This window comes from Cyprinus carpio, chromosome B23 (assembly GCF_018340385.1).
Source record: "Cyprinus carpio isolate SPL01 chromosome B23, ASM1834038v1, whole genome shotgun sequence".
NCBI lineage: Eukaryota > Metazoa > Chordata > Actinopteri > Cypriniformes > Cyprinidae > Cyprinus > Cyprinus carpio.
In genome coordinates this window covers 25303048-25325547 of record NC_056619.1, presented here as the reverse complement: position 1 = coordinate 25325547, position 22500 = coordinate 25303048, and the positions used below count along the sequence as shown (strand labels likewise).

General features: G+C 31.5%; 1 protein-coding gene across 5 annotated transcripts in view; it reads right to left on the bottom strand.

Annotated features, from left to right (window-relative positions):
- The window catches only part of LOC109068148 (cyclin-dependent kinase-like 5), a 53074-nt gene extending 34806 nt beyond the window's left edge, over positions 1–18268 (bottom strand). For 4 of the 5 annotated variants that reach the window (XM_042750044.1, XM_042750047.1, XM_042750046.1 and 1 more), the window contains exons 1-2: positions 18131–18268; positions 8624–8842 (exon numbers count right to left, since the gene is read on the bottom strand). In XM_042750044.1, coding sequence (XP_042605978.1) covers positions 8624–8687 — 64 coding nt within the window. In that variant the 5' untranslated portion in view covers positions 8688–8842; positions 18131–18268. The remainder of the gene's footprint in view (positions 1–8623; positions 8843–18130) is intronic. The other variant, XM_042750045.1, reaches the window with a different exon arrangement.
- Between the last annotated feature and the right edge of the window lie 4232 nt (positions 18269–22500).

Here is a 22500-nt window from a genome sequence, read left to right as displayed (position 1 = left end):
CTGTCTTTGTGAACACGATTCTCAGCAGATGCCAAAGCCTCCGTCCAAAACCCTGAGTGTTTTGTGTCTGATGAATGAAGCGACTGAAGGGAGGAGGCACTGATTTAGCGGACACATGTGACAGAGAAATGTTGAGGGAACTGGAAGAAGCTCCTGTTTTCTCTGAAGACCTGAGTCCGGACCGCAGCCAGAGCGTTTGTTTAATCAGCCCAGTTCATTAGGAATCTCATACGAGCCCAAACACACTGCAGACTGGAGCTCAGGTGTCTGTGAACGCAGTGTTTTTGACAGTTTTGGCAGCGTGGATCATATCTGTGGCACAAAACGACTGTCCCGCAGGAGACGCAGAGCTGAGCTCATCCCGAGATCCCAGCCAACATCCGAGAAGAGTCACGTTTAGCACAACCTGCTCAATGTGAGAGACACAGAGAGACCTACAGCATGTGTTAGGCTGCTTGATGACGGAAAGCCATAATTATGATTATTTTGGTTAATGTTTAGGTCATGATTATTAATCATTGACTCATTGATCATGCATTTCCCGAACTTTCTGAGAGTAATTTCCTTTAAAAAATGAATAAACAAAAAACTATAAAATGTGTGTGTGTGTGTGTGTGTGTGTGTGTGTGTGTGTGTGTATATATATACACACAAAAATATTAAATAAAAATAACAAATTATTATATGTACACATAACACATTATATCTCCACATCATATATACTGTACATTATACCTTATGATACATTGTGTATACATTGTGTGTCTGTATGTATATATATATAAAATATGCACAAATATGCACGTATATATATATATATATGTATAATTTATTATTTTATTCAACAATTGATGTGTTGATATATACATTATAAAATAACATATATGTTCTAAAATTATTTATTATATATCTATTACATTGCTATTAACAAACTATGATACAAAAAGATACAAATCATTTTCGTTAAATAAAGCTGACATAAAATAAATATAAAAATAAATATTGTATAAAAAGTAAACTTAGAAATTTAAAAAATTAGAAAAAAAAAATTAGAAATGTTGCCTTGACAACTAACTGAAATAAAATAGGTTTGATATTTTGAAGTTTTACAACGATTAAAACTGAAACAAAAAATAAATGAAAGCTAAATAGAGATATTTAAAACTAAAAAAACTAATAAAAATAGGGGAAAAAAGAACAAAATTACTAAAAAAAAGATTTTAAATAAAAATGAAAAAATAATAAATACATTTATTAAGTATTAATAAACACTATACTAGCATATAAATAATAATACTAAAATAACTCAGGATGACACTGGGGTTTTATTATTCGGAAAATTAAAGAACAACGAGTCAGAAAGAAGGCAATAGAGATAAACAGACAAACAGTCATGAAAATCTGAAATAAACATGCACACAGATTCACATTCAACATGAATAGATTCTGGTTTGAATGCAGACAGATTTCAAAGCAGCACAGAAGAACATTTTAATTGAGAAGATAAATCTGGACTAACTGAAGAACTCACTGTAGCTTGCTTTCCCCCCCACCCAAAAAAATATGATTCATATGATTAACGATGATGAACTCACTGATTCATATTCTGAGATAATAAGACGTTAAGATTTGATCACTTCACTGTCATGAATAATGAAAAGAGAAAGACGTTTAAGATGGATCGGGATGAGCCTCTGCTGCAGGAGACGTGAGAGAGAGAAATCAGACATTAAATCACTTTAATATCTCAATTAGACAACAATGAGATTAAACAGAGAGCATATGGAGATTTCTAAAATGTCCTGTTATTATTGTTAACTACAAATAAAGCTATAACTATTAAAATCAATTTGGTTAACTGAAATACAGCTGAAATGAAATCTAATTTAAATTTTAGATGAAAAACTTAAACTTAATGAAAATTTGAAATGTTACCTTGACAACTAACTTAAGTTTAAGCTAAAGCACTAAAAGAACTAACTGGAAATGTAATTTAGCTTAATTTTATTTAATTTTATTTAATTTTATTTTATTTTTATTTTATTTTATTTATTTTTTTAATTTAATTTAATTTAATTTAATTTTTAATTTAATTTAATTTTTAATTTAATTTAATATTTAATTAAATTTTTAATTTAATATTTAATTTAATTTTTAATTTATTTTTTAATTTATTTTTTAATTTAATTTAATTTAATTTAATTTAAGTAATTCTATACATGCTGACATGTATGATAACAAAATTTGCAGTCAGGTTCAAGAGCATACCTATAAAAATCAACATACAATACTACAAAACTAACACTAAATACACAGCAAGTTAGAATAACTTAAATAAATAGTAAAACCAACAACAAGTTAGAAAGACAAAGGACTAATAAATAAAAACTAAACTTAAAACTGAAATAAAAATGAATAAATCTACACAATAAAACACAAACAAATAAATGACAAAAAATGAAAGTATAGAAAATTAAACTAATTCAAACTCTGAATAATAATTAACTGAATATAAATAATACTAAAACTGGTTTTTACTGCTTCTCAGTAACCCCAGTAATCTCATGTTAATTTACTATTATATATATATATATATATATATATATATATTAGTGCTGTCAAACGACTAATTGTGATTAATCACATTCATGATTTGATACTTAACTCTACTGCATACGACTATTTTTATTTCTCCAAATCAAACAAAGCTTATAATTAACCGAAACATAACTGAGCTGCTGAGCTAGAAAAGAGCAATAAACTGTTCCTCTGGGATCATGTGAAGCGTTTGCTTCTCTGAGTCACATTAATTATCCTCCACTTCACAAATGCGATGACATCAGCTGCACTGAAACCAAAATAACCAAAATAAATAAATAAAAATAACCCACACACACACACACAAGCGCTGCGAGCGTCCTGCAGCGACGAGGCCTGTGTGATGCACATGATCGCCAGCATCTCCTGAACTCAGTGTGTGATAAAGACGTGATGCTGGTAAACTACTCTGAAACCCCGCCCACTCCTCTGCCTCAGCCAATCAGGAGGAGAGCCACACGCACCTCGACCAATCCACTGAGGAGAAATGACGCATCCTGCGAGTGAGTAAAAAGCCAGTGAATCTCCAGACTCATGTGAAACATACTAATCTTCAAGATGTATCTAGCTTAACCTGCTTTTCCAGAGACGGAATAGAAAAAAAGAAGAAAAATGAGGCCATTGCAGTGGAACTGTGTGACCTGTTTTTACAGTCAGTTTCCATCAGCGTTTGTTTTCGATTTTTCCTCAAAAAGGACTCAATGTGACGATCCTGAGTTATGCACAATCTCTCTCTTTTTTTAGACCGGTTTTACTGACAGAATCACTGCTAGGCCAAAAACAGGCTTTCTTGAATTCTTCCAGTGATGTTCATGCAAGTTTGGAAGTCATAATTATAATCATATTCTGGACAAATGGATTAAATGGAATAAAATTAAAATCATATTTGTTTCTCTATTTTCAGCTTACTGATGAAACAGGATGCTTTTTAGGACTAATACAAAAAACTGAAAAGCGACTTGAATGTAAATGATGCTCTTATCTGTCTATATTGAGAAAAAAACTACAGAAATAGTTTTAAATATGAGGAAATATGTTTCACAGAGCTGAAATTTCTATGCTGTTTTTGTTGCTTATTGTGCATTAGTGCAAATACTTGAGAAGTTCATCTAAAAATGTCTATCAAACGTATAACTTCTGTGAAACACTAAAGCAGGCATTTTAAAGAATATATTGTTTTTTGTGTGTGTTGTCATACAAATGAAAGTGAAATGTTGTTCAAAATATATTCTTTTGTTTCACAGGAGCAGTGTTGTTTTCATTAACAAACTAAAATTAAAACATGCATAACAATTAAAAACATTTGTTATATAAAATTAAGCTGAAATGAAAGTAAAATATACATTTAGGATGCAAAAGCTTAAACTAAATGGAAAATATAGTAAGAAATGTGTCTGACAACTAACTGAAATTAACTACTAAAATAACTATCTGAAATGAAATTAAAACTAAATCTGATATAAAACTATGACTAAAATAACAAAGAACTATAGAAATGTTTTTTTTTAAAACAAAAACTAATGCAAAATGACAAATGCACATAACACAATTAGAGTATTTTGGATTAAATTTCGAAAGACAAATGAAAATATAAAAATAAAAGCCTATTCAAAATATCAATACAAACTTTTATAGTATATAAATAATTCTAAAATAACACTGCACTGAAGAAATAAAGTCGTACAGATTTAGTAACTAGGCTCATTATAATCATTAAAAAAACATATTCATTACTTAAAATATAAAGATCTTACAATTATTTTATTTCAGCTAGTTGTCGAGGCAACATTTCTTGTTTTCCTTAATTTTATGTACTAAAATAACTAAAAACTACAAATGCATTTAAAACACACTAAAAAGCAAGAAAAACACAACAAAAATACAAAATATTTAACTAATATTAAATTGAAAACAACTAAGAAAATATAAATACAAAATGTAATTTAAAATATTAACAAAAAATATATATAATATTATATGAATGATACTAACATAACACGGTTTTGAACAGCATGACGGTGTAAATGGGAATAAATAATAACAGAGTGATACTTTTTGGGTGAATTTAACCCTTTAAAAGGAAAAACAAAAATACACTGGGCAGCAGATGTGTAGAAATTTGTGAATGACAGGCATTTCAGTTCCATTTCAGTTTGAAGATCACCTGAAGGCAGAAAAATATTGGCAAGACTCAACCAAATCAATTGGCTTTCAATTAGCATCGAGCGGCGAGAGGATAAACAAAGACGTCAGGATGGGAACAGAGGAATATGAGCGAGAAGAGAACAGCTGAGAGGAGATTAAACTACTGATGGCCAACAGAGAGAAACCCATCCACTGACAGCTGAACACACAGCATGGCGCAAACACACACACACACACTCATCTGAGAGCATCAGTTAATACACTACCATTGTTTATACATTATTGTGTTAATCTGGATTATATTATACAATGATCTTCATCTCCCGGGCCCTGGGCTACTTTCCGTCTGAAACGGATTAGTTGGAGTCAAAGACCAACTAGAATCCCCTACTAATGACCATTAATAACCAAGGACAACATGACCTTATGGGTGAATCTCATTAAAAATGCATGACATTTCTTTTTAATTATATTTCAGACACCCCAGGCAAATAAGGTTAAAAATTTAACTATTAGATGTCACCATATTCCCCCAGAATTTATTGATTACTTTAAGAATTGCAAACATTTTGACATTTTCTGAAATGTTCTAAGTAAATACGCGGTTATTTGCATACATTTCAAGAAAATAAATCTGAACACTGGATAAGGACAGGCTTAAAATTTGTATTTGATTTTGTTGACATATTAGAGTCAAAGATTTTTACTGAAGGGATTTTGGATTTCTCTTTTTATCACTCCATAACGCTGAATAAACTGTCAACAGCCAGAAAAAAATACATTTTCACCATGTCGTTATGAATAAAATGATATAACAGTCAGTGTGAATGATATATGAACAAACCCCTCAGTAGAAACCTTCAGAATATAGAGAGGAATAAAACTGCTAAGTTTGGTGTTTGTAAGTGCTGTTGAAGTGGAGAAAAAACTTTTAAAGTTATGTATTTTCATTGAAATCTACAGCCGCAAATAGATAAAGTCCAAAAAAAAAAAAACAACAAAAAAAAAAAAAAAAAAAACAACTTAAAAGTGTATTTTGGATGTTTTCTGAAATAACACTTTCTGAGCCCAAATAGCACAAAATCTTAAAAGTAACCAATGCATGTTTTTGTCTATTGTATGATGACTGATTTTTGGCAATGTGACATTATTTTTATACCCCAAAATGGCATTACTGCAACGCAACAAATATCTGTAAGATAAGATATATTTCTACAAATACTCCCACTAACATGAGCTAATAAAACAGCATTATATAAAATAATTAGCAAAATGTTGTTTAAGGCGGAGTTTCAGAAAGCCAAATTTCAGGACAAATCAACTTCCAAAAAGTATTGAATATCAACTATCCACTTACAATTTTACTTTACAGTTTATTTATTGAATCAATTTATTTATTAGTTTTGCATTGCAGTAAATAAAATTAGTAGAGTTAGGGGTCGTTTTTGCATTCAACTGTACTGCGTTTCCATTATTTTTCTATGTAAATACACACAGGATGGATATCTTTGAATGCTGCGCCCACATCTTGCATCTTTTGCAGCATCTTGCACATGACATTGTTTTAAAAAGGCATGTCACAAGATGGTAAACTTTATAAAAACTTGTCTCTAGACGTTGCGTTTTTTAATTTTTATTATTAAACTGCACGGAGCCCCATGTTTTAAATTTAAAATTCAAAAATAAAAATATTTTTTAAACTGCCCTGCTGCTCACATCTCTCAATATATTTATTGATGGCTTCGCAAAATGCAAATGACACATAAAAAACAATATATATATATATATATATATCTATATATATATATATTATATATTATATATATATATATATATATATACACCATATATACCATATATATATACACACACCATATATATATATATAACAATATATATATATATATATATATATATATATATATATAGTATATATATATATATTATATTATATATATATATATATTATATATATATATATATATTGTTCTTCCAAATAATGGATATTATTTACAATATTTCAAAAAACTAAACTAAAATAAATAAAGAGATTAGAAGCTAACTAATTTTATAATACACCTGCCATTATAGTGTAATATGAACAACATAATTTTTGCAACCCCAGAGTCCAGATCATTTATAAATGGTTCCTATTTAGTTTAGGGCTACTAAATAAAGTTATTCCACTGGAATTAACCCCATTAGCATCTTAATGTGCATCACTGTCATGAAAAACAATGTCACAGGGCAAGAAAATGTTGCAAATGGCTTTCATTTTCTTGAGACAAAATGTCATTTCAGATTTTGGGGTTCAATATGACCTCAATTTTACGGTTTCATGATATTCACCCTTAAGACTCATTTTGAGAAAGCACACATCTTACCCGACGATCACACCACCAGCGCTCCTCAACACACACACACACACACACACACACACGTAGGGGTGTTAGTGGGGCATCAGAGTGTGAGAGATAGATGAAAGAGTAAAAATAACCTGATCCCCCGAGACTTTTACCACACCCTCATACAAAATGTAGAGAGAAAGGTGCAGTTCGACTTCACACACCTCAACACACACGTCCCTACAATACACAGAATCTCCAGAAGATCCAGCACATTCATAAGTCATGCACAAGATCTTTAAAAATGCAACGTTCATGTTAAATATAAAGACCCTGACTGAATATTGCAGAATAGAGACAAAAAAAAAATACACTACTGTATAAAAGGGGTTTGGGGTCAGCAAATTTTTTTTGTTGTTGTTTTTGGATTCTTCTGCTCACCAATGCTGCATTTATTTGATTAAAAATACAGCAAAAACAGTAATATTGTGAAATATTATTATAATTTCAAATAGCTGATTTATATGTGAATATCTGTTCAAATTAAATTTATTCCTGTGATCAAAGCTGAATTTTCAGCATAATTTCTCCAGTCTTCAGTGTTACTAATATGCTGATTTGCTTCTCAAGAAATGTTGAAAACAGTTGTGATGCTGAATATTTTTGTGGAAACTGATACATTTTATTTTTCAGGATTCACAGATAAATAGGAAGTTAAAAAAAACAGCATTTATTGGAATCAGAAATCTTTTGTAACATAATAAATGTCACTTTTGAGCGATTTAATCTATCCTTGCTGGAAAAAGAAATAAAAATAATAATAATAATAATAATCACTGACCCCCAAACTTCTGAACAGTACAATATATGAGTACAGTAACATTAAATGTATGAAAGGAGTCATTCAAGTGCTTTTCAGTAAGAACTACTCACTGAGGTACACAATGTAAAATAAATATGGACAAGCAGAATTGTATATTCCTCTCCATACACAAATTTCCACTTAAAAGCACACTGACAGCGCTGAGCAATTTTGAGTTTTGTTCCATGTCAGGATATTAAGTGAAATATAGTAACTGCACACTTTGTCAGAATAAAATTATGACCCAAATCAGGCTCCTGAGACTGTGATCTGATGACACTGATGCACAGATTCAGAGAAAATAAGTGTGCATTCAATTCAAAATTCAATCTTCAGTGCTGTATTTCAGATAAACCTCTCATAAAGACGGCATTAAAAACTAAACAGTCATGACATCTGACATCAATAACGAGGCAAAAAATTAACTGTCTCAATGAAAGTGCTTTTTGCCCTGAGTTCTGAAGGTTACAGCAAGTTCTCGTGAAACATCAAACTTTTATTTCCAAAGATCAAGGAAAATTAAATTTTTCATTATGTGACCCCATTGAGAAATAAGGCCATAAAAAGCATTTGTGACAAATGATGGAAAAACACAGGACATGCACGACGTGTTCCGTTAGCCTGTATTTTCCACAGCATTTCTTTATTTTAGCCTAGTTTGCCGGGAACTCACCTTCCCCCACAATCCCAAGAACCTCAAACCTGTGCATCACATCACTGGAGGCCGGGTTCCTCATCCAGTCAAACGGCCACCTGGCGACGGAGGGGCTCACGGGGGCGAGTGGTCGTCATGGTTACGGGCTGGCATGGGGCGGCCTGGTGAGGAATCATGGGAAGGAGTGGATCACCGAGAACCTTTGAGCATGATGATGTCCGTCACACACACCTGCACCTGAGGAAACACACGAGTCACATGATACAGATGTTTACATACCAGGGCGTTGCTATGCAGTTGCTAAGGGGTTCTGAGTGCGTCACTATGTGGTTGCTAGAAAACCAAATATCTGCCAATGCAATAAATAAATAAATATGTATGTATATGTATATGTATATATTTATATATTACCCCAAATATTAAAATATCTGCCAAAACCAATTAGAAAGTTATTAAATAAAGAAAAAAATATATTGCTGGAAATATCAAATATTTGACAATAATATTAAACTAATACATCAATAAAATAATACAGAAAAATATTAAATGTCTGTCAATACTGATTGACAAATAAATAAATAAATACACACACACACACACACACACACACACATACATATATACATATATATATATATATATACAGTACAGGTCAAAAGTTTGGAAACATTACTATTTTTTAATGTTTTTGAAAGAAGGTTTCTTCTGCTCATCAAGCGGCTGTTTGGTATTGATCAAAAAATACAGAAAAAAACAGTAATATTGTGATATATATTACAATTTAAATAATTGTTTTTTAAATTTATTATACTTTAAATTATTCCATTTATTTCTGTGATGCAAAGCTGAATTTTGTTTAGGATCATTATCACATGATCCTTTAGAAAATCATTCTAATATGATGATTCATATCAAAGTTGGAAACAGTTCTGCTGCTGAATATTTTTCAGAACATGTGATACTTTTTTAGGATACTTTGATGAATAAAAGTAAAAAAAAAAAAAAGAAGAAGCTATGTTTTTAAAATATAAATATTTTGTAATAAACAAATATACACTACTGGTCAGTAATTTGGGGTCAGTAATTTTTTTTCTTTCTTTTTTTTAAATAAAATCAATACTTTTATTCAGCAAGGATGTGTTAAATTGATAAAAAAGTGATAGTAAAGAAAATATAGTTATTAGAATATATATTATTAGAATTTTTTTTTTTTTTAATAAATGCAGTTCTTTTTAACCTTTTATTCATCAAATATATTTAGAACAGCAGAACTGTTTCCAACACTCATAATAAATCAGAATATTAGAATGAAGTTCTAAATGATCATGTGATAGACTGGATGTTACATGTGACACTGAAGGCTGGAGTAATGATGCTGAAAATTCAGCTTTGCATCACAGGAATAAATTATTTTTTTTAAGTATATTCAAACAGAAAACTATTATTTTAAGTTGTAATAATATTTCACAATATTACTGTTTTTTCTGTATTTTTGATCAAATAAATGCAGGCTTGATGAGCAGAAGAGACTTCTTTCAAAAACATTAAAAATAGTAATGTTTCCAAACTTTTGACCTGTACTGTATAAATATATATATATATATATAAACGAAAATGTTCAATATCTGACAATGCAAACAAAAACGAAATGACAAATTCATGCCAATAATGATCAATCAATCAATCTGCCAATATCAAGTAAAAAAAAAAAAAAAAAACATTTTTTTGCCTGTGAAATATTCAATATCTGGCAATATCAATAACTAAGTATATATTGCCCAACATATCAAATATACATAAACAACAATAAACAAACACACAAACAAACAAAGCTGGAAATATCAAACATTTGATATCATTTGACAATATGGATAGATGAAAAATCTGCCAATACAGATAAAATAATTAGATAAATTAATAAATTAATGTACAAACAGCATTACATATCACCCATTAATCGATATGGAGAGAGTATATTGTGTATGTCTGTTATACTTTATTAATGACATCTCTTCAACTGTACAGAAGCCAGAAAACCAGCATCTGCTGCTTAAAATCATTCTTGACCAGATGATGATTTCTAGTGCGTTGCTATGTGGTTGCTAGGGTCTTCTAGGTGGCTGTTTACCGCTTCCACCAAACGCTCTCGGAAACGAAACAAAGCGCTGGATGCTGAAGCAACATCTTGATCTCACACAGCGGCAGTGTGTTGTGTTTGATGTGTGTGGCAGAGATCAGTGTGTGAGCGCGTTTGGGTCACAGATAATTAGGATGCAGCTATAAATAGTGCACCACAGACGAATATTCAACGGCCTTTAAGAGACACGCTGAGCTGAAGGAGAGACTCGATGTGTCCAGCAGACAGAAACACTGAGGATCTGAGTCCAGACGAAACAAATACACCATAAACGCCTGCCAATATCAGCACATCTGCACTGGACCGCAGGCTAGCGCTCTACATATGGATTCAAATCTACAATAACACATTAACAACTTAACCACATTATATTGTGCAGTATGAAAAATTTATAAATGTTCCTTTTAAATTCTGCTGAGAGGTATATTGAAATATAAAATACCCAGCAATACCAATTTAAAATTGCCTGAAAATATAAAATAATTGGCATTGATTAAAAAAAAAAATTTAATTAATAAATATTGCTGGAAATATCAAAGATCTACAGATACAAATTAAATATTGCCAGAAAATATCAAATATCTGAGGATAATGATTAAAATATAGCCTAAATAACAAATGTTTGACAGTCATAAATTAAAAAATAAAAAACGGGAAAAAAAATATTGTCCAAAATATGAAATATCTGCCAAAACCAAAATAAATAAATAAATATTCCCCAAAATATTAACATTTTGCCAATATCCATCAAAATATCAAATATCTGCCAATATCGATAAATAAATAAATATTGCCATAAATAACAAGTATCTGCCGACGATACCAATTAGAAATTGCCTAAGATTATTAAATATTTGCCAATATTAATAAAAAAATTAATTAATGAATACATATTTTCAAAAACATTTATAAATATGATTATAAAATAAATGAATAAATAAATACTTCAGGAAACATCAAATATCTGCCAATATAGAATGAATGAATGCAATATTGCCAGAAATACCAAATATCTGAGAAAATAGACAAAACAAAAAAATAAATAAATAAGTATTGGCCAAAATATAAAATATCTGTCAATGATTAAAAAAAAATAAAAAATAAAAATGAATGAATATTACCTGAAATATCAAATATTTGCCAATATCGATACAATAAATAAAATAATACTACCAAAAATATCAAATATCTGCTAATACAAATGAAAAATAATTAAATAAATGAATAAATATTGCTGTAAATATCAAATACTTTATTTGCCAATAGCATTAAATAAATAAATGAATAAACAAAAACCACACATACCCAGTAAGCGATATGGATTCAACTAATTGTGTATCTCTACTATAGTTTATGATGACATCATCGGTTTAACACTGAAGCCTCTTTGCTTCAGAAAGGCTTTGCGTGGTTTTAATTTAGGTCTGGATGACCTGTTTGTCCAAATAATGGAAGACTATACACTATTCTGGCAACCTGTTAGAATACAATCATTATTTTTGCCAATAGACTTGGTGACGGAAAAATAGATTTTCCTGGAGCGTCTCGCTTCAATCAGACGTCCATGTGGTGTTTCTGGGTGTCAGCACTGCACTCCTCACAAACAGATGGATGTGTTTATGTTGGTCTGCGTGCGAGCGTGTGTTTCCGCTGGCATAGAGTCACTGCGTGTCATCACTTCCGACCAAAACGCCAACAAACCAGCGATGAACGCGAGGTCTGGGACTCTGACAGACACGTCACATCGGTGTGATCAGATCACACTTCCACCGAGATCAGACAGGAAATATTCATTTTTTATTTATATTTAGCTGGATTATAATTTTTTTCATTTGTAATAAGCCTGACATATCAAATATTTGCCAATGTTGACTAAAATAAATAAATAAATAAATTAGTATTGCCCCAAAAAAAGGAAAAATCTGCCAACAACACCAATTAAATAAATAAAAGGTATTAATTAATTAATTAATTTATTACACAAACACACAAATAAATTCATACTTTCAGCCAACAAGCTGAAATATCTGCCCAAGCTAATATTGCCAAAAATGATCAAATATCTGACAATCCACAATAAAATAAATTAATACATAAATACTGCCCAAAATATGAAACATCTGGCAATACAGGTTAAAGAATAAATAAATGTCACCTAAAATATGAATTATCTGCCAGTATGGATTAAAACAAATATTTATTGCCAAAATATTAAATATCTGCCAATTCTGATAAAAATTAAAATTCTGAAATAAATAAATACATACGTACAGTCAGGTCCATATATATTTGGACACAGCTGCTGACCAAAACATATTCAAGATACAGTGATATAATTAATATTAGGAGTGTTTCACGATTCAGTTCGATTACGATTATCACGTCAACCATTCGATTCAATTCAATATCACAGTGCATCATGATTATTTCAGATTTACTTTGTGCAATTTTATTAAATTATACATGCAGGCTACTTTTAAAATAATTATGTTAATTAATTATTGTTAAGAATTAAAAGTAAAAATAGCTTTAAAACACACAATCAAATATAACATAATAAAGGGGGGGGGAATAAAATTACAAGTGATAAACAAAAATAACTTTCAGTATCTGGGAGTGCTTTAAGTATCCAAAAGATTACAGACAATCATAGTTATGGGTTTTTCTTTTTTTCTCAGCATTATTGCCGTTTGATTATTACTGATGAGATCGCAGACACTGGCAGCTTTAATAGACTGCATTCACACTAATGCACAGATCTATTTCCACAGATCACGTTTTGTCCAGTTCTGAAAACATAAACAAAATTTGTATCATAAAAGTAGATGCAATTGAAATCAACAAAAACAAACATAAAAAATACAAATAAAAATAATAAAACCAAACCAATCCTATTTCTTTCCAAAGAACCAAATAAACATAAACTTAACACCTTAAAATGAATATTAACAATATAAAAAATAATAAAGTTTATTCAATAAGTTCTCAAGGACTGTTTTTTATTTTTGTTTTTTTACAGCCAACGTTGGTTCAAGAAATGGATTTGTGTCTTCATGCCCCTTGATGAAGCTCTCTGAGAGAGGCTGAGAGCTCGACGCAGGTCATCCCGTCTCAGACAAATGAACAATAAAATGCCAAAGCAGCTTGATTTTAACTGCGTATTAGCTCTGAACTCTGACTAATTCAATCAAACCTCTATGAAAAGAGCTAAAAATACAGCCGTCAGCCTATAAATGTCAGAAATAGCAGACCAGCACAGAAGAAAATAAGGCCGCTTTGCAGGTTTTTGCAGCACAAACGCTTTCGGACGTGAATCTGCCACAGATTTGGATAAGAACGGGATGAGGTTTATGAGCGGACATCAAAACGGGGTTCAGAGGAGATTCGAGTGTGACGTTTGGACATCCGGCCGCCTGTTACTGCTTGCAAAGAGAGTCAAATGCTAGAAACGAACGAATCTTCTGGATCTGAAGCACACCTGACTGGACGGCACCTGCTGAGACGTGTCTAAACTCACCGTGTGTTCAGATGCACAGAATGAGGACACAGAAGGAGGTCAAGGGGAAAAATGACTATAAACGCCTTCAGAACAGAAAACAATGACCGGCCTTCTGAAATCATTTGCATTTCTGCTTGTTTTCAAAGATTTTTGCCATTCCTGAAAAGTCGATGCATTGTCCAGCTGACACTGAATTTCTTTATTTGTGTGAAAGTGTGTTTGTCTTCTCAGATCAGACTTGAGAAGTGTTTATTTTACTTGGTAACGATACTAAAATACCGTATTTTAAGGCTGAACTGCGTCATTTTAGTAACTGAAATAATGAGTTTCAAAAAGGTTTATCAGACGTTCCCCACGTCTCCCATTGTTTAGCCAAACAGATAGCCCCGCCTCAAACTCATGCCATTGGTCAAGTCAATAAAGGCCATAATCAGGCCATCCCAGGTGTAGATGAGCTTCTTTCTTCATCAGATTTGGAGAAATGTAGCATTGCATCAGTGTCTCAGCAATGGATGCTCTGCAGTGAATGGGTGCCGTCAGAATGAGAGTCCAAACAGCTGATAAAAACATCACAATAATCCACAAGTAATCCACAGCACTCCAGTCCATCAGTTAACATCTGGAGAAGACAAAAGCTGCGTGTTTGTAAGAAACAAATCCATCATTAAGATGTTTAATTAAAAGACAAGTCCATAATCCATAATAACACTTACTCCAGTGAAAAAAATTCATCTCCTGTTGTCTCTCACATCAGAATCCATCCACATTTGTGACCCTGGACCACAAAACCAGTCATAAGGGTAAATTTTTCAAAATTTAGATTTATACATCACCTGAAAGCTGAATTAATGTATGGTTTGTTATGATCGGACAATATTTGTCTGAGATACAACTATTTGAAAATCTGGAATCTGAGGGTGCAAAAAATCTAAATATTGAGAAAATCATCTTTAAAGTTGTTCAAATGAAGTTCTTAGCAATGCATATTACTAAACAAAAATTAAGTTTTGATATATTTACAGTAGAAAAATTAACAAAATATCTTCATGGAACATAATCTTTACTTAATATCCTAATGATTTTTGGCATACAAGAAAAATTGATAAATTTGATCCATACACTGTATTTTTGGCTATTGCTATAAATATACCCCAGAGACTTAAGACTGTTTTGTGCTCCAGGGTCATATATTTTGTTTAGAGCTGTTGTGGCTTGATTTCTCTCCTGATTCAGACCATATCAATTTTTTCACTGGAGGAAGCAACATTGTGGATAATGGATTATGGACTCATATTTTAGCCATAATCAATGGCTTAAAGTTAAAAATGTCATAATGATGGATTTGTTTCTTATAAACACTCTGATTTTGGCTGTACAAGACATTAACTGATGGACTGGATTGGTGTGGATTACTTGTGTTGTTTTTATCAGTTCTCATTCTGACGGCACCCATTCACATCCATTGGTGAGCAAATGCTACATTTCTCCAAATCTGATGAAGAAACAAACTCATCTACATCTTGGATGGCCTAAAGGTGAGGACATTTTAGCACTTTTTATTTTTGGGTGAACTACTCCTTTAAGCTAGCACACAAGAAAGTATTTTAACATCCAAATAAAACGACACACTTCATTCAAATAAGAGGTTGTTTTGAAGTAAAACCCTGCACCTGTAAGAGACAATAACAGAGGATTCTTCTCTAAGAGCTGAAGAGAATCAATGACTTCCGTCCACTTCAACACAAGCACAGCCCAGACTGAGCGCACGCAAGGTCTTCATGACCTCAAAAGCTGAACAGACATGTAAAACATGAGGGACGCAGGCTCTAAACATCTTAATTACAACCTCAGACAATTTCATCAGATGCGAATGAGAGTCATTAAATAGCGATGTTATGGTGTTCACCCATTAGAAGCTACGTTTATTAAAATCCCCATCATGCATGAGGAAAAAAATAAATGCTGTAAAACTTTCATTTTCATTTTGTCAGGTTCATCCCTGATAATGTAGCCCAAGGTCTTTGTGTTGCTTTACTGTTTGAGAGATGCTTTTCATCTACAAATTAAAAATAAAAAACAGCACAAAACTAAACACCAGTCTGGCCACCTAACATTACAATGTAGCCTAATAAATAAATAATGCATTTTTACGGTAAAAAAAAGAATCTTACCTTAAAAATACAGTAGCAATATTTAAAATGTTACAATTTTAACTTACATTTACACCAGTTTGTAAAAAACTTAATACAGTATCGCTCCAGGTTAACGTTGAATACCAAAGTACTAACAACCTGTTTTGTGAATGGACCCTAAGTAAACTAAAAACAAAAAACCTACAATGTAACAAAATACACAAGCACACGAGACAGGGAATAACTATGAAGAAACAATTATTTAAACAAAAAAGCACCAAATGTGTCACACAGGGAATTCTGGGAATGTTGAAGTACTTATTTTCTTTTTAATTTCCAATAACTGTACATTTAACAGTATTTCACTGTAAAACTACATGAAATATCTGGTTATAGTTTTACAGCATATAAAGTAAATTAATGTTAACAGATTTTTACCACAGCATCTTTACAGTCTTATAATGTTAAAATTACAGTAAACTTTTACAGTTAAATTTACACCATTTAGATAGATTTCAAAACAACTGTAAATGTGTTACTGTTATAGACCTTATGCCTCAGAGAAACAAATTTTGTCTTTGAACTTATATATAAGGTCTCTATCAAATCTGAGCAACAGACATTAAAGGCTGTTTTTTGTTTAGCACTTTTATGTTCCTAAATTATGGATTTTTTTATGGAAGTCTTGTAAACTTCTTTCCATCACATGCCTGTTATAGGCCTAGATTTTAAATTTATCCTCATCCAAAACTTGACATTTCTTTTGTAATTTCCAAACAAACTGTAATTCTATCAAATTATACTAAAAGTATGAAAACATCATTTAATTAGGCACATTTTGCCTACATAAAATTGTATCCATAACATTAGGATGCCATGATACAATTCCCAAAAAATATTACACAATACATGATTTGAGATGCACTGAAAACGACAGACCCTGGACCACAAAACCAGTCATAAAGGTCAATTTTTTTTTAAATAAACGAGCTTTCCATTGATGTATGGTTTGTTATGAGGACAATATTTGTCTGAGATACAACTATTTGAAAATCTGGAATCTGAGTGTGCAAAAAAATCTAAATATTGAGAAAATCATCTTTAAAGTTGTCCAAATGAAGTTCTTAGCAATGCATATTACTAATCAAAAATTAAGTGTTGATATATTCACGGTAGGAAATTTACAAAATATCTTCACGGAACATAATCTTTACTTAATATCCTAATGATTTTTGGCATAAAATAAAAATCGATCATTTTGACCCATGCAATGTATTGTTGGCTATTTCTAGAAATATACCTGTGTTACTTATGACTGCTTTTGTGCTGCAGGGTCACATATGTTCACTGGACATTGTTAGTTAACAAATACAATTGACCTGTGAGAGTGTTTTAAGCTCCATTAATTGCAGAAACACCCTGCAACAATCCCTGATCAGTGTAAGATTAAGTAATGCGACAGCAGAGGTGATGCCTCTATCTGTTCATATATGACTAAAGCAGACAGACTCAGTCACGCACATGAACGCATCTCGGTGTCTGCGTGCGTTTCTGTGCTTTGGCGTCGCAGCGAAGCGGATCCGCGCTGCGTGGGAGTCACACGCACATAGAAACACGGAGCTGAAGCGCCCTTCCAGCACAGCAGCCCTGACACACTGTAATTATAACACACAAATACCACAACACCGCAGAATAACAGCGTGCCGGAGCGCTGCGGTCAAATCACGCACGAGTCAGGAAATGAGCCGAGTACTCACGCGCTCCGGTGTACTGGACGCGGGTGAACCACGCACATCCCCAAACAAACGCGCCGATGTGTGTCTCAGCGCACCGCGACAACAGCAACAGTTTTCAGACTGGCGTCATTGGAGCCGATTCCAGTGATTGACGTTATGGCAGACACGCCCTTTCTGGGATATAACCCAATCAGAAGACCGGTAGCTCAATATGGGCGTGGCCCACAGTAACATCATAGAGAAACACTGTAAGATGCAGATGAAGTTTTAGTAAAAAAAAATATATAATATAATATATATTTCAAATTTCAGTGAATTTGTAAATTGAAATATATGTATAAATTTATTTAAAAATATTGACCGTTAAAAAAAATTATTATAATTATTATTTATTATTTACATTTATCTCATGTTGGCTAAACAAAGAAATGCATTTGGATACATTTTTCTAGAGTACACCCCCAAAGATTATCAATGATCTAAATGATTAAAAAGCACTTGATAATAAAATGGATAAAATAAAAATGAAAAAAAAAAAACTTAATAAAATTAAGTTAATAGTTTATGTGAGCTTTTTTATTATTATCACAATACATACACACCTTTTAGCCTAATATAATATAATACAATCTTATATTGTAGCCTAATATAATATAGTATAATATAATATAATATATGTAGTGCAAAATAATGATTTATTTAGTATTTACTTTTCACATTTCAATGAATTTGTAAATTGAAATATGTTTTAATATATTTAAAAATTACATCAATAACAAGTAATACCATAACATTTTATTGCAATTCATATATTTGTAATATTAGAAGTCTCATCAGCGATGCATTTATTGATCAAAAATACAGTAAAAGCTGTAATACCATGAAATATTATTAGCCTGCAGTTTAAAATAATTTTTTGGAATAATTAATTAATTTATATATATATATATATATATACATGTGGTAAAGTTTGTTTTTGGAATATTTGGAATAATAATAATATATATATATATCCTATATATTATTCTTATTTATATTTTTTTATTTTTTTTTACTGCATTTATTTTAACAAAAGTACAAAAAAAACAATAAAAACCATAAAAATTATAAAAATTAAAAAACTTCAAAATAAAAGTTTTCAAATAAAATGAAAAATTTGAAATATAACACAAATTCTTCATATGGATAACTAACTTTCAGAATTAAATAATAATTATTTCATTGTTAATATTTTTATGTTTTCGAGGAAAAAAGTCTCACCAAGGCTGCATTTATTTGATCAAAAACACAGTAAAAATAGTAATATTGTGAAATATCTTTACAATTTAAAATAAATGTTTTTTTATGTGAATATGTGTTAAAATTTAATTTACTCCTGTGATGCCACACTGAATTTTCAACATCATTAATTCTTTCAGAAATCATTCTAATATGCTGATTTGCTGCTTAAGAAACATTTCTGATTATAATCAATGCTAAATTTATAACTAAAAAAATAAAATTTTTTTTAAATAAAAAATAAAACGCATAAAAAACACAAAACGCATATTAGTTAATGAATTCAACATATTCACGTATTTCATCCATTAACACCATTAAAACCACTCACACCAACCACTCAAAAAACCAAGAACACAAATTAATAACAGCGACAAATAAAATGAAATATGAATATAGATAAAAAATAAATACATAGATAAAATACTTTATGAAAAAATATACTTTTTGCAAAAAATAAAATAAAAACTTTTTTTGTTAGCGACAGATGTGTACACAGAACAATAAAATAAAATAGCTAATTTTAGTGATGTTAGATTTTAAGAGTTTTATTCTGCTTTCATTTCAGTCCATTGAATATGATGCTATTTTAAATCCAATCTGCACATGGTTTTGGGAAAAAAAGGACTAGGATTATATATTATGTTATATTATTATTATATTATGGATTAGATGAATTTAAATCAATGTGAAGGTCAAGGTGATTATTTGCTTTTGAATAATGGAAATCAGTATCTTGACCTTCACAGCCCCAGTGTCTCTTAAAGTCAACAAGTATAACATCACATCCAACCTATGAAGCTCTGATACATAACACACACACTATTAAACCCTCATATTCTAATTCAAAAAATATACAACCACACCACATAACTATAAAAACACATACACACACACCACAACTATAAAAAACACAAAACCATAATAAAAATCATGCATCACCACCTACATGCTAGGAACAACCGCACAACAGAGGCCCAAACACAGGCAATGCTGAGGAAAACACACATGAAATCATAATAAAATGCATGGTTGACAAAAAAAATTATAATAATAATTACATTCATAATGTAAAGTCTCGGACACACATAAAAAACAAACACAAATGCATGTGTTTTGCTTTGTTTTTCTCCCAGTGATCTGCAATTTTTTAAACACTAAGTTAAAAACTGTCTTATATCAGAAGTAGCCTAAATTAAAATATTTTGTGTTCTTCTCCCCAAAAAAAAAAACCTAACAATTTATAATAAAAACCAAGCTAACAAGAAACGTTCTAAGAATTTCAGCTAACGTTCTGAAGGTTCTCTCAAAATCGTGAACATTAATAAAACATTAATAAAACGTTCGTTCAGAGTTATCTGGTCTTCTGTAGCATTCTCAAAATGTCAGCACAAAAATGCTATTTATATATCATTTATATATTTATTTACCAGTTTCCCTTCTTCCTTTCACTGCAAAAACACTTGAACAAGCTGAGTCTCTGCCTTTCACACACAGAACAACCTTCTTGACAGCAAACAATCTGCCTTGCTCTCAGTTATTGAAGCCCTAAGACTGGCAAGAGCGGAATCCAAATCTTCAATACTTATCCTGCTTAATCTGACGGCTGCTTTTGACACTTTTAACCACCAGATCCTCCTGTCAACCCTATTGGCAAAGGGCATCTCAGGAACCGCATTCAAATGGTTTGTCTTACCTCTTAGATAGGTCCTTCAAAGTAATTTGGAGAGGTGAGGTGTCCAAGTCGCAACATCTAACTACTGGGGTGCCTCAGGGCTCAGTCCTCGGACCACTTCTCTTCTCTGTCTACATGGCATCATTAGGTTCTGTCATTCAGAAACATGGCTTTTCATACCATTGCTATGCTGATGACACTCAACTCTACCTCTCATTCCATCCTGATGATCCATCGGATTCACTCGCATCTCAGCTTGCCTAGCAGACATTTTTTTGATGGATGAAGGACCATCACCTTCAACTCAACCTTGCCAAGACAGAACTGCTTGTGGTTCCAGCAAACCCATCGTTTCATCACAATTTCACCATCCAGTTAGGCACATCAACCATAACTCCTTCAAAAACAGCCAGAAACCTTGGAGTTATGATTGATGATCAGCTAACTTTCTCAGACCACATTGCTAAAACTGTCCGGTCCTGCAGATTTGCTTTATTCAAAATTAAGAAGATCAGGCCCTTTCTTTCCGAACATGCTGCACAACTCCTTGTTCAAGCTCTTGTTCTGTCCAGGCTTGACTATTGCAACGCTCTCTTGGCAGCTCTTCCAGCCAGTTCTATCAAACCTTTGCAATTAATCCAGAACGTGGCAGCAAGATTAATTTTTAATGAGCCGAAAAGAATGCACATCACAATTTGCACTGGCTACCAATAGCTGCTCGTATAAAATTCAAGGCATTGATGTTTGCATACAAAACCCCCACTGGCTCTGCACCCCTTTACCTAAATTCATTACTTCAGACTTATGTGCCCTCTAGAAGCTTGCTTTTTGCAAGTGAACGTCGCTTGATTGTTCATCCCACGAGAAGCACAAAGTCACTTTTACGGACTTTTAAATTAAATGTTCCCTCCTGGTGGAATGACCTGCCCAACTCAATCCAAGCAGCTGAGTTCTTCAAGAATCTTCAAGAATCGGCTTAAAACACATCTCTTCCATCTTTATTTGACCCTCTAACTTTTGTTCTTATAAAAATAAAAAACACTTTTCTCTTTTAGACTTGCACTCTATTCATTTGCTGCTTGTTTTCTTTTTAAAAAAAACTAACAAGCTTTCTAATCTTTTTGTATTCTATCTGTTTTCTTTTCATTTATTATACAATTAACAAAAGCAAAAAATACCTCTAACACTAGCTTGCTCTATTCTTTTTCTATTTCATCTTTTTTCTTTTTATTTATTATATTATTTAATATCCCTTGCTATGTGTACTGCGTTTAACCTAAATGAGACTTGTTATAGCACTTATATATCATTGCTGTTTTGTTGATTTTGATTGCTTCCATTGTCCTCATTTGTAAGTTGCTTTGGATAAAAACATCTGCTAAATAATGTAAATATGCAACGTTTTATATCTGAAATGATTTAGTTAGCCTAGACGTTC